At 44.6% G+C, this 13,668-nt stretch overlaps 1 protein-coding gene across 1 annotated transcript in view; it reads right to left on the bottom strand.

Moving 5' to 3' along the window:
• LOC103599088 (cytochrome P450 11B2, mitochondrial-like) overlaps positions 1-3,971 on the bottom strand; it is a 6,025-nt gene extending 2,054 nt beyond the window's left edge. Inside the window, exons 1-5 of the mRNA XM_008583177.1 lie at positions 3,733-3,971; positions 3,189-3,344; positions 1,158-1,357; positions 822-1,025; positions 250-528 (exon numbers count right to left, since the gene is read on the bottom strand). Coding sequence (XP_008581399.1) covers positions 250-528; positions 822-1,025; positions 1,158-1,357; positions 3,189-3,344; positions 3,733-3,971 — 1,078 coding nt within the window. The remainder of the gene's footprint in view (positions 1-249; positions 529-821; positions 1,026-1,157; positions 1,358-3,188; positions 3,345-3,732) is intronic.
• Between the last annotated feature and the right edge of the window lie 9,697 nt (positions 3,972-13,668).

Genomic DNA, 13,668 nt, shown 5'->3' with positions numbered 1-13,668 from the left:
CCTGCTCCAAAGGGGGTATCTGCCCTGGCCATGCACAGGCTCCTCAGCCCAGACTGCCCTACCCTGAACGGGCCATCCCACACACAAATGAGCTCCTCCTCCTGGGGCAATTCCGGAGGCATCTGCCAGCCCCAGCTTGAGACCTGGCAGCCTCACCACCCCATGTCATGGCCTGTGTAATGTCTGTATTGCTCTGCCACCTGCAGCTGAACATCTCCCTCCTCCAGCCTCTTCAGACCAGCCCTGAGCTGAGGATGGCAGGAGCCTGGGAGGCACAGAGTGACCATGGGGCACATGGTGACATTTGGTGTTGAAGCCACTGCCTGGGAGTCAGGGCGGGCTTCACACTGGATGGGGAGGGCTGGGTGCTGACCGTGTCCACGCTCCCCGCTGTGAGTTCAATAGCATTGGCCTTGATGGCATCTAGTGACAAGTCTGCGTGCAACAGCAGTTCTGCCACGATGCCGCTGTAGTGCTCAGGGCTATTGACCTTCAGCTCCTGATAGATTTTCTGGATGCAATTGCTGGCTGTTGGAGGAAGGGGAGACAGTCCCCAGCCTTAGTGCTGTAAAGCGCCTCTTCTCTGTCCTCATCCTACGCACCCAGCCCCCAACATCCCCAAGTTCCCAAAGGACTTCTATCCCAAGATCTGGGGATCAGCCCAGCCCAGCCCCAGCTTCCTGCCAAATTTGTCGGTCAGGACCATGAGGAAGCCATAGCCTTTGCATGTGGCCTCAGTTCTCCCCTGTGCTGTGGACAAGGAGAAATTGGGTGACCATTGTGTCCCTGCCACACAGCACCACCGGATCGCTGGCCCTCACCATACTGGAAGATGTAGTCCCAGGCCTCAAAGTGCTCCTTCCACACCTTGCTGCAAGTCCAGCGGGACAGGCTCCTGGGCATGAACATGAGCTGTACGGTGGATCTGAGCATGGCCCTCAGGGCGTGGATGAAGTTCAGGCTGGCAGAGCTTGGATTATGGCCAAAGAGGTCCAACCGCTCTCCAAAAAGAGCTAAGTTGCCGGCTGCAGGGAAATGGCATAGCTGAGCCACAGGCAGTCCCGGGCCTCACGGCTGCCTCCTGCCAGCCCTCCCTGCCCCATTCCAGGCCTACTCCAGAGACACTGAGGCCGGGACCTTCTCACATGACCCCACACCTTCTACAGTGTAGTAGAAGATACTGGGCTGGATGTCCAGGGTCAGGCTCCTCCGGGCATTCTGTAGCACCTTCTTCTTCAGGGCCATTGAGAAGTCCCTTGCCACCACATCCAGCATGGGGATGTACTTCTGGACGGCTTGTGGTGACAGCACATCTGGGTTCACCCGCAGTCGGTCGGAGCGCCATTCCGGCCCATTCCTATAGAGCACAGCTTGAGAGGCAGCCCGAGCAAGCAGCTGGCCCCAAACCTGTACCCCACCTTCCTCGTCCACAAGGGGAATGTTCCCTGGGGGGCGGTCTCTTCTGCAAGGGGGGAGGTTGACCCTCCTGTGAAGCTTTGCCCACTTCACCCACACCTGCCCCAGACGGGGAGGCCCTGGCTGGCCTCTCATCTCCCTGCCCTTCCTTTTCTGATCTTCTGCCCCGTGTCAGCCACACCTGCCTGTCTCTGTGACGTGTCCCCATCTCCTGTAGGGCAGGGACCAACCGTCGAGAGCACATCGGGCCACGTGGATGTGCTCCAGTGAATGGAGGGCAGGGATTTCCACCCTCAGCCACTTTATGCAAAAATCCCTTCTTTATCTATGGCTAGCGCGCCCAGAGCACATGGAGCTCCCTGGATGTGCTCCAGTGAATGATGGGCAGGGATTGACACCCTTGGCTGCATTCATGCAGAACCAGCTTTCTTCTGCTGCAGCTAGCTGCCTCCAGGCATGGACGATGATCACAGGCTCATGCACCCGTGTGCACCCACGCACGACCTCAAGACACATTCCAGAGCACACTGGCGTCTCCAAGGATGCTGTTACATGAATGGTGAGGAGGAATTTTCACTCTTGGCCACTTTAATGCAAAAATCCCTCTTGGTCTCTGGCTAGTGCCTGGCAAATATTGACAATGACCACAGGCATATGCACATGTGCAGATGTGTCCCGTCTCAGGTACAGGAAGCACACAAGCTTGCAACACATGCATGTGAACATGTAAAATGCAAATGCACACACATTCACAGAAATATACATGCACACACATACAAACACAAGCACCTGCTCACACGTACAAATGCATACACATTGATACAGGCACACACAGGTACATCCAACTTGCACACTTGCCTGTACAGGCACACATGAGCACATGCACACACACATGCACAGACCCCCATACGCACACACAGACACACACACACAAGCCTGCCCCTCCCTTACGTATGCGCACTCACTGTCTCCTGGGACTGCCCTTCCTGGGTCCTGAGTTCCTCTGGTTTCACTCAGATGAGGGGCCACCCCCAAGTGCTCACCTCTCTCAACCTCTCTGTTCCGAAGAGAATTCGCTTCCTGACGGGAGGTGGGGCAGCCGGGAACACTCTGACCTTCCTCCTTTCGCCTTCCTCCCGCCCTAATTTCCACCTTTTTGCAGATGATGGACTCCAGGTCCCATCTTCTGCCTGCCTTCCTGACCAGGTGTGCCACGCTTTCCACGGGGGATGAAACGTGCCCCAGGGCAACCACCCTACTTTGGCTTCCGTTCTGAGAGCAAAAGAGTCCGCGACCACCTTGATCTCCATGGCACTTGTCCCCAGGACTGTATCCCCCAAAGCGAGGGACTGCCTTGGCTCCAGAAGCCAAGGGCACTCTGGGGGTGGGGTGCAGCCCTGGGGATGTCAGGCGCTGGCGCACGCTGACCTGGACCTCTGCCAGTGACTCCCCTTCTCAGAGCCTCAGTTTCCTCCCCTGCAGGAAGGAGAGCCACCACCCTACAGAGGGAGCACCTGCCAGGCCTGTGCAGGCCGGCCGCCCCCTCACTGCAAGTGCTCATTGTTCATCTGTCATCTGAGAAGGTGCCCCTGCATTTCTCTACCTCGGTCCTGCTGCCCCCGGCCATGGGGCACACATGGCCCCCATGGCAAGGCACTCATCGGGTGCTGGTGGTCACCTGTCTTCACCCCAATAGGCCCCAGGGCGGCTGTGCTTTGGGGTCTCCTCTGTCTCCCCACCCTCCTTCCTCCTCATGCAGACTCGCCCCTCACAGCAAGAACACGCCACATGTGTGCCCATGATGCTGTCTGTAGGCCAGCCATGGTTCCGGAACATTCCGGCGAGGGTGCAGGCCTTCCACCTGCTGCAGCCTCTCCACGTCCTCCGGCAGCTTCACGACCACCCTTCGTGTTCCTCCCATGTCATCTCTGTGGATAAAGCACAGAGCCCTGCTGAGTGAAGTCCCATCCTGACCTGAGCCCCACTCTGCAAAACCAACCCCACTGTCTCCTATTTGAGCTCTCCCCTCTCCTGGACTGTGGCTTTACAGCAGGACGTCCCTCCTGCTGTCCTCTGAAACTTCTCCAACTTTAGTGCCTCTGAGCTCTGTCCTCTCAGCAGTGAGCCACGAAGAGTCTTTGTCTCCACCAGCAGAGGCACAGACCAGCAACCACCATGCTCCCTCCCTGCCTTCCTAGGGTGTAGAGCACAGGCACCCACTGGGAATAGGCAGCTCTGTGTGCCTGGCAAGGGCTGGGCAACCGCAGGGCCTGAAGATTCTGGGCATTCTCAGCCAGGGGCCAGGGAGGGCTTTACCTGAAAATGGGCCCCAGCTCCTGGAAGGTCTGATGCGTCTCCAGGTGAAAGTTCTCACGGCCGCGCTCCTTCCAGATCTGCAGCAGCCTCAGATACTTGTTGCCAGGATGCTGGGGAATGGCTTCAAAGGGCCGCACTGCCTTGGGTGCCAGAGCGGCTCTGCTGCCCAGTGTCCGTGCCCTGTGCAGGCAGAGCCAGGGGCCAGTCATCCTCACATCCACCTTTGCCCTGAAGGCCATCCCGATCCTCCCTCCACCCCCACTCAGCCCAAATCCTTTTATCCTGTTGGGGGACCTACACTGGCAGACTGATCACGTCATGGGAGAAAGTGTCCCTGGAGCTGCCAGAGAAACCTGGGGCAGGGGTCAGGGCTGGAGTCCCTCAGCCGGAGGTGGAGGAAGGAGATGGTCCGGTGCCTGGTGCCCATCTCTGCAGGAGCTGCTGAGAGGAGGGTGCTGAGAGCAGCTGCCAGGTCAGGATTGGGGGCTGAATGGGGTGGAGGGTGCAGGGCAGAGGCCTGTCCCTCCTCCCCTGGGTGAGAGGATTAAGATGGATGGGCCTTATCTTATCAAGAGATGAGATGGGGCCTTGGATTCTATTAATAGAGCTCTTTTTTTAATAGAAGTTTTAGTTCACTGCAAAATTTGGCAAAAAGTACAGAGAATACCCATATATCCCTTGCACCCACACATGCACAAACTCTGCCACTCTCAACATCCTGCCCACAGGGTTAATTTGTTGCAAATGATTAACCTCCATTGACATGTTATTACCACTCAAAGTCCTTAGTTTATGTAGAATTTCTTCTTGGTTGCGTCCATTCTGTGGGTTTTGACTAATGTAGAGTGGCATGTATCCATCATTACAGTATCAAACAGAATAGACTCACTGCCTTAGTAATCGTCTGCACTCTGCCTGGTCCTCCCTTCCTTCCTTCAGCCCCTGGCAACCAGTGACTTTTTACTGTCTCCGTAGTTTACCTTTTCCAGAATGTCAGATAGTAAGTAGCCTTTTCAGAACGGCTCCTTTCACTTAGTAATGCACATTTAATTTTCCTGTATGTATTTTCGTGGTTGATCTTTTTTTTTTTTTTTACAGTACAGCAGTCTTGATCTCTTATTTTTTTATACCCATTATGCCATGAATTCTTAGGGACTAGCTTCCAGCAGCTCAGGCTCCTGGCTATTGGTTGTCACAAAGTGTGCTTCTCTGAGCAGAGCAGGTTGGCGCTTTAGTGGAACCCAGGTTCCTTTCTCTTTGGCTTCCTTCTTCTTCTGATCGTTTTCCTTCATGTGTTTCAGGAAGCTGTCTCAGCTCTTAGCGTGCTTAATATGCTCAACACGCACGTGAATGCTCCTGGCAGGAATCTTGCCCTGAACTTGTCTACATCAGTGCCAGAAGCGTGCCAGCAGCCTGCCAGGTGACACTGTACACTCTTCCAGTTCTATCACAGTAACATTTTTGGTACATTCCTTTTTGAACAGTTCCCATTTCCTCAATGTCTACATCACCTTTCCTGCAGATTCGCATGTGTGTGGCCAAAGGTATAACTCCACGTGTCCTAGAAGACCTAGAGAACAGTTGCCTCTCCTCTTTCCCTTTGTGTTCATCATTTTGGCAAATTACTGGAAGATGGTGGTTCCAGCCGAAAGGCACTTATTTCTTTTTAGCACTAAATAATATTCCATTTTCTGGACGTACCACATTTTATTATTCATTCATGTGCTGAAGGACATTGCTATGGGTCAAATGTGTCCCTCAAAAGTTCATGTGTCGGAAACCTGATCCCATTTTAACAATGGTAAGAGGGTGAGGGATCCAATGATGGTATTCAGAAGAAGGGGCCTTTGAGAGGTGCTTGGGTCGTGAGGACTGTAATGGATTAATCCATTCATGGAGTAATGGGTTGATGGTCATAATGAGGAATCCTGGGTGTGGACTGGTGGCTTTTTAAGAACACATGGGAAAGCTCTTGCTCATGCTATTTTCTTACCATGTGATACCTTGGTTGTCACAAGATCCTACAGAGAGTTCCTGCCCAGAAGAAGGCCTTCCCCAGGTGCACCCCCTGAACCATGGACTTCCCAGCCTCCAGAACTGTAAGAAATAAATTCCATTTCTTTACAAATTACCCCTTCAGGTATTCTGTTATAAGCAATAGAATCAGACTAATACAGACATCTTGGTTTCTTTCAAGTTTGGAAACTTATGAATAAAGCTGCTATAAACATCTGTGTGCAGGCTTTTGTTTGGATATTAGTTTTCAACTCATTTGCATAAATACCGAGAGGTAAAATTGCTGGATTGTGTGGTAAGTGTGTATCTATTTTGTCTCTCAAAGCGGCCTGTACCCTTTTGCATTCCTACCAACAGCGACAGCTCCTCTTGTTCCACATCTACACCAACACTTGGTGTTGTTGGTATTTTGAATTTTTGTCATTCTAATGTATATGTAATGATATCTCATTGGTATTATAATTTAAAGGTCTCTAATGATATATGATGTTGAACATCATCTCATAGATTACTTGCCATCTGTATATCATTTTTGGTGAGGTGTCTGTTCAGACCTTTTGCCCATTTTTTAACTGGGTGTTCATTTTCTTATTGTTGAGTTTTTAAAGTTCTTTGGATATTTTGACCACCAGTCCTTTATCAGATATGCCTTTTCCAAATATTTTCTCCCAGTCTGTGATTTGTCTTCTCATTTTCTTGATGGTGTCTCTTGCAGAGCAGAAGTTTTTAATTTTCATGAGAGTGCGCCACTTGGGAGTGCAGCGGCACTCCCGCCGAGGGTTCGGATCCCATGTGGAGACCGGTTCCCACTCACTGGCTGAGCGAGGAGTGGGCACAACACCGAGGGTTGCGATACCGTTGCCGGTCAGTAAAAAAGACAAAAAGGAAAAAATAAAAAGTCATTATCATACCCATGGTCATCTAGATTTACTACTATGTTATCTTCTGGGAGTTCATAGTTCTGTGTATCATATTTAAGTCTATGATCCAGTTCCAGTTAATTTTTTTGAAGGGTGTAAAGTCTGTGTCTTGATTGATTTTTTTTTTTTTTTTTTTGGCATGGGGATGTCTAGTTGTTCCAGCACATTTGTTGAAAAGACTGTCTTTTCTTCATTATATTACCTCTGCTCCTTTGTCAAAGATCAGTTGGCTATACTTGTGTGGTGCTGAAAGCTCTCTTTTCTGTTCTATTGATCTATTAGTCTATTCTTTCACCACTGCCACACTGTCCTGATTATATTAAGTCTTGAAGTTGACTAATGTCAGTTTTCTGACTTTGTTCTTACCTTTTCATATTGTGTTTGCTATTCTGGGTCTTTTGCCTCTCCTTATAAATTTTAGAATCAGTTTGTTGATATCCCAAAAATAAATTCCTAAGATTTTAATTGTTATTCCTTTGAGTCTATAGATCAAGTTAGGAAAAAATGACATGTTGACAATATTGACTATTCCCATTCATGAACATGGAATATCTCTCAATTTATTTTGTTATTCTTTAATTCATTTCATCAGAGTTTTGTAGTTTTCCTAACATAGATCCTGTGCATACAGTCATGCACCACAAAATGATGCTTTAGTTAATGATGGACTACCTATATGATGGTGGCCTCATAAGATTATAATACTGGGTCACCAAGATGGCAGACTAGATGATCGCAGCATCACTCCCATCACAGTAGATCAACCACAACTATTAAAACATAAAAACTGTCATCTTTTAATCACTGGAACTTGGCATTGAAAGCTGACCCCAATCAGACCCAGCCACAGCCATCCCCCAGGCCAGCATGGCACATGGCATGGAATAGCTACCTAGAGACAGCAAAGCCACAACAGCACCTTTTGCATGAAACTGCTTGGAGTCTGCAGGGGGGGAAGGGTGCCATGACTGCTGGCAAAACACACACACACACACACTTTAGAGTGCACCATCCCATTTCCCAGGTCAGCAAAGCCAGTACCCACATAGGAAAGAGGGGCTGGGGAGGAAGGCCAATGGGAGGAAGGATTCACCCGAGGTCAATGAGTCTTCATAGGGGACTTGTGTGGGGCCACCCCACAGGAAATGTTTGCAGTGCTGGTGGGGAGGGGCTGATCCATGAAGGCTGCATCAGGAAGCAGCATAGACAGATGTTCTGCCTTCCAGTAGGCACAGGTGTTACACAGTAGAAACCAGTCAGTGCAATAGAACTGCAAGGGGTGCAGTTTGTGGGAAAGACTGTCCTGGGCCAGAGTTTCCACACAGCCCAGTTGCATCTGTGATGACCCCACATGAGCTGGAAGTAACTAAAAGGCCAACAATTAAAATCCAGTCCACAAAAAAAATTTTCCCCAGTCTGAGAAGCAACAGTAAGGGAGCAATTTAGCTCTGGCACAGAGTCCAAGTTCTAGTCTCTGCAGGAAGTTTCCCCCAATCTTGGAATTAACCACAGGACTGCAAATTAGTTCCAGGGCAGTGCTTAAGGGCTGGTGGCTGCTATTAATCCATTGCAGAATGGAAAAAAGAAAAAGATAAACACAGACCAGAGACAAAGTTCTGATATTAAGCAGTAAAGGTCTAACATCACCAAAGAACACCTATAAAACCTGGAAGAGGTATCCATCTCCTCAAATACACAGGCATCAATGTAAAGACACCAAAATTGAGAAAGAACAGAGAAATATGACACCACCAAATGAAACCAACAAAGGGCCAGCAATGGACTCAGAAGAACAGTGGATTTATGAAACATCTGACGGAGAATTTAGGATAATCCTCCTAAAGATGTTCAGGAAGTTACAAGAAAATACAGATAGAAAATTAAATGATAGTTGGAAAACAAGTAGCAGAACAAAAAAAACTTGAAAAAGAAATGTAATCCATTTTTTAAAATCAAATAGAAATTCTAGAAACAAAGAATGTATTATCTGAACTGAAAAGTTTGATAGGGGGCTGGCCCGGTGGTGCACTGGATAGTGTGCCGCTTGGGAAGCGCGGCGGCGCTCCCGCCCGAGGGTTCGGATCCCACATACAGACCGGTTCCCGCTCACTGGCTGAGCGAGGCGCCGGTCCCTGGTCTGGTATGGGGGCAACACTGAGGGTTGCGATCCATTGCCGGACACTGAAAAAGACAAAAAAGACAAAAAAAAAAAAAGAAAAGAAAAGTTTGATAGGAAGCTCCAACAGAAGAATTGATCAGAAGAAGGAACAGTGAGCTCAAAGCTGGAACATATGAAATTATCCAATAAGAGGACTAAAAAGAAAAAATAAAACAGAATTGAAGCAATTATGGGACTCCTTCAAGCAAAATATCTGCATAATTGGTGTACCTGAAGTAGATTTAAAAAAAAGAAGAGATTTAGAAAGCATATTTAAGGAAATAATGGCTAAAAATTTCTCAAGTATGGAGAAGGATGACAGCACCCATGTACAGGAAACTTAGGTCACCAAACAAATTTAATCCAAAGAGAAACACACCCAAAGCACATCATAACTAAATTATCAAAAACCAAAGACAAAAGATACTGAAAGCAGCAAGAGAAAAGAAACACATGACGTTCAACAAAGTCCCAATAAGGCTTTCAGTGGATTTTTCGGTAGAAACCCTATAAACCAGGAGAGAATGGAATGATATATTCACAGTGCTGAAGGAAAAAGACTATCAACCCAGAATTCTGCAGCCAGCAAAAATAACCTTCAAAGGGCTGGCCCAGTGGCGCACTCAGTAGAGTGCGGCGCTTGGGAGCACGGCGGTGCTCCCACCGAGGGTTTGGATCCCATATAGAGACCAGTCCGCTCACTGGTTGAGCGCAGTGCGGACATGACACCGAGGGTTGCGATCCCGTTGCCGGCCCCAGTACGGGTGCGACACTGAGGATTGCGATCCCATTACCGGTCACGAAAAAAGACAAAAAGAAAAAAAAATAACCTTCAAATATGAAGGAGAAATTTCCCAGACAGATGAAAGCTAAGGGAATTCATCAACAGTCAAACTTCCTTAGAAGAAATTCTAAAGGGAGCTCTTCAAGCTGAAAGAAGATGACACTAAAATGTAACAAGAAAACTTTTGAGGATACAAAACTCATTGGTAAATTAAATACACAGACATTCTCAGAATACTCCAGCGTTGTAAGAGTGGTGAATAAACCTCTCATATCCTTCCTATGAAGATTGAAGGGCAAACTCAATAAGATAATAACAAATTCAATAACCAGAGAAAGGCAATATCAAAATATGTAGACTGCAACAACAAAACATCAAAAGGTGGTGGGGGGTTATGATCCCAAAGCATAGAGTTGGCTCTGTTTTTTTCTTTTTTCCTTTAGTGATCAAAGCCAAATTGTTGTTAATTTAAAATAATCTGTTATAACTACAACATGTTTCTTGTAAGCCTCATGTTAAACATAACACAAAAATTTATCAGACATAGTAAAAATAAATAGGAAGTAATCAAAATATACTACTAGAGAAAACCACTTAATTACAAAGGAAGACAGTAAGACCACAAAAAAGAGGAAAAGGATCTACAAAACAATGAGAAAAAAGTAAGAAAATGGCAGTAACAAGTTCCTATATGTTGATAATAACTCTAAATGTAAATAGATTAAATTCTCAAATTAAAAGACACAGAGTGGCTGAATGGGTTATAAAACAAGAATAAACAGTATGCTACCTGCAAGAAACTCACTTCACCTATAAGGACACAAATTGACTGAAAGTGAAGGGATGGAAAAAATATTTCATGAAATGAAAACCAAAAAAGAACAGGAGTATCTATACTTATATCAGATAAAATAGACCTCAAGCCAAGAAAAGTAAAAAAAGATGAGGAAGGTCATTATATAATGATAAAGGGATCAGTTCAACAAGAGGATATAACAATCCTAAATATATACATACCCAAGTTCAGAGCACCCAGATATATAAAGCAAATACTACCAGACCTACTGAGAGAGACAGACTTTAACACAATAATAGTTGACAACTTTAATACCTCTCTTTCAGCAGAGGACAGATCATCCAGACAGAAAATTAACCAAGAAACATCAGACTTAATCTCCACTCTAGACCAATGAAACCTAACAAACATTTATAGAAAGCTTCATCCAACAGCTGCAGAATATACAGCACATGGAACATTCTCTAAGATAGACAATATGTTAGGCCACAAAATAAGTCTCAGCAAATTTTTAAAAACTGAAATCATACTAACTCCCTTGTCTAACCACAGCAGAATAAAACCAGAAATAAAAAAAAAGGGACATTTGAAACTTTACAAATATATGAAAATTAAACAGCATGCTCCTAAATAATAAATGGGTTTATATTAGTGGTGGCAACAGTGACCCAGAGGTCTCACATTGCAAGATGGGGGAAGCAGAGAGAGCAAGAGAGAGAGCAAGACAAACTCTCCTCTTCTTTTAAAGCCCTAAGAACCATGCCCCTGACCACCATTTTTAATCCATTCACTACTGCATGGTCCTACAATCCAATCACCTTTTCAAGGCTCCACCTTTCAATTACTATAATAGGATTTCCCAGCGTCTTAACAGTCACAGTGGGGCTAAGTTTCTAATACATAAAACTTGAGGGACACAATCCAAGCTTCAATGAGTTTGGGGGGAGCATAATTCAATCCACTACAGGGTTAAAGAATAAATTTAGAAGAAAATTTTTAAGTTCCTGGAGACAAATGAAAATTGAAGCACAACAAACATACCAGAACCTATGGGATACAGCAAAAGAAGTTCTGAGAGGGCAGTTTATTACAGTAAATGCCTATATCAAAAAAGAAGAAAGACTTCAAATAAACAATCTAACATTACAACTCAAGGAACTAGAAAAACAAGAACAAGCCAAACCCCAAATCAGTAGAAAGACAGAAATAACAAAGATGAGAGCATAAATAAATAAATTATAGATTTTTTAAAAATACAAAAGATCATTGAAACAAAGAGTTGGTTTTCCAAAATATAAATAAAATTGATAAACGTTTAGCTAGGCTAACAAAAAAACAGAGAGAGAAGACTCAAATAAATAAAATCAGAAATGAAAAAAGAGACATTATAATGGATACCACAGAAATACAAAGGATCATAAGAGACTATTATAAACAACTATACACTAACAAACTGGAAATCCCAGAAGAAATGAATAAATTCCTGGACACATACAACTTGCCAAGGTTGAATCATGAAGAAGTAGAAAACCTGAACATACCAATAATGAGTAATGAAACTGAAGCAGTAATAAAAAATCTCCCAACAAATAAAACCCCAGGACCAGTTGGTTTGCCAAATTCTACCAAGCATTTAAAGAAGAATTAGTACTAATTTTCCTCAAACTCTTCTGGGGAAAAAAAAAAAAAGAGGAGGGAATACGTCCAAACTTATTCTACAAGGCCAGCATTACCTTCATACCAAAGCTGGAAAAAGACACAACAAAATAGAGAACTACAGAACAATATCCCTAATGAATACAGATGCAAAAGTCCCCCACAAAATACTAAAAAACAGAATCCAGCGAGGCAATAAAAAGATCATTCACTGTGATCAAGTGGGATGCAAGGATGGTTCAACATATGCAAATCTATAAATTTGATACATCACATCAACAGAATAAAGCAAAAAATATAATCATTTCAATAAATGCAGAAAAATCACGTGATAAAACCCCTTCATGATAAAAACACTCAACAAATTAGGTATAGAAGGAATGCACCTCAACACAGTAAAGGCCATATACAACAAAACCCACAGCTAATATCTTACCAAATGGACAAAAATTGGAGGCTTTTCCTCTAAGATCTAGAACAAGACAAGGATGCCCACTTTCCCCACTATTATTCAACACAGCACTGGAGGTTCTAGCTAGAGCAATAAGGCAAGAGAAAGTAATAAAGGGCATCCAAATAGGAAAGAAGGAAGACAACTATCCCTATTTGCAGATGACATGATCCTATATACAGGAAACCTTGAAGACTCCAAAAAAATTACTATAACTAAGAAATGAATTCAGTAAAGTGGCAGGATAGAAAATCAACACACAAAAATCAGTAGCCTTCTTATATGCCAAAAATGAAATATCTAAACATGAAATCAAAAAGTAATCCCATTTATAATAGCTACCAAAAAAATGAAATACCTGGGAGTAAATATAACCAAGGAGGTGAAAGAGATCTACAACAAAAAAACTATAAAGCATTGGTGAAATTGAAGACGACACAAATAAATAGAAAGATATCCCCTGTTCATGAATTGGCAGAATTAATATAACCAAAATGTCTATATTACCCAAAGTAATCTATAGGTTCAATGAAATACCTGTCAAAATACCAGTGACATTCTTCACAGAAATAGAAAAAAGGTCTTAAAATTTGTATGGAGCCACAAAAGACTCTGTATAGCCAAAGCAATCTTAAAAATAACAAAGCTTGAGGCATCACACTACCTATATTCAAAATATACTATAAAGCTATAGTAACCAAAACAGCATGGTACTGGCATAAAAACAGACAAATAGACCAATGGAACAGAATAAAGAGCCCACAAATGAACACATGCATTTACAGCCCACTGATTTTTGACAAAGGTGACAAAAATATACATTAGGGAAAAGACAGCCTCTTCAATAAATGGTGCTGGGAAAACTGGATGTCCACATGCAGAAGATTGAAACTAGACCCCTATCTCTGACCACACACAAAAATCAACTCAAAGTGGATTAAAGACCTAAATTTAAGACACAAAACTTTGAAACTACTAGAAGAAAGCATAGGGAAAACACTACATGAAATGGGAGTGGGCAGCACTTTTTGAGCAAGACTACAAAGGCACAGGCAACTAAAGCAAAAATAGACAAGTGGGACTATGTCAAGCTAGAAAGCTTCTGTATAGTAAAGGACATGATCAACAAAGTGAACAGACAACCTACAGAATGGG

This window comes from Galeopterus variegatus, unplaced genomic scaffold, assembly GCF_000696425.1.
Source record: "Galeopterus variegatus unplaced genomic scaffold, G_variegatus-3.0.2 Scaffold2848, whole genome shotgun sequence".
In the NCBI taxonomy this organism is placed as follows: Eukaryota; Metazoa; Chordata; class Mammalia; order Dermoptera; family Cynocephalidae; genus Galeopterus; species Galeopterus variegatus.
Note: the sequence above shows the minus strand (reverse complement) of the source record. Positions and strands in the feature narration are given on the sequence as shown.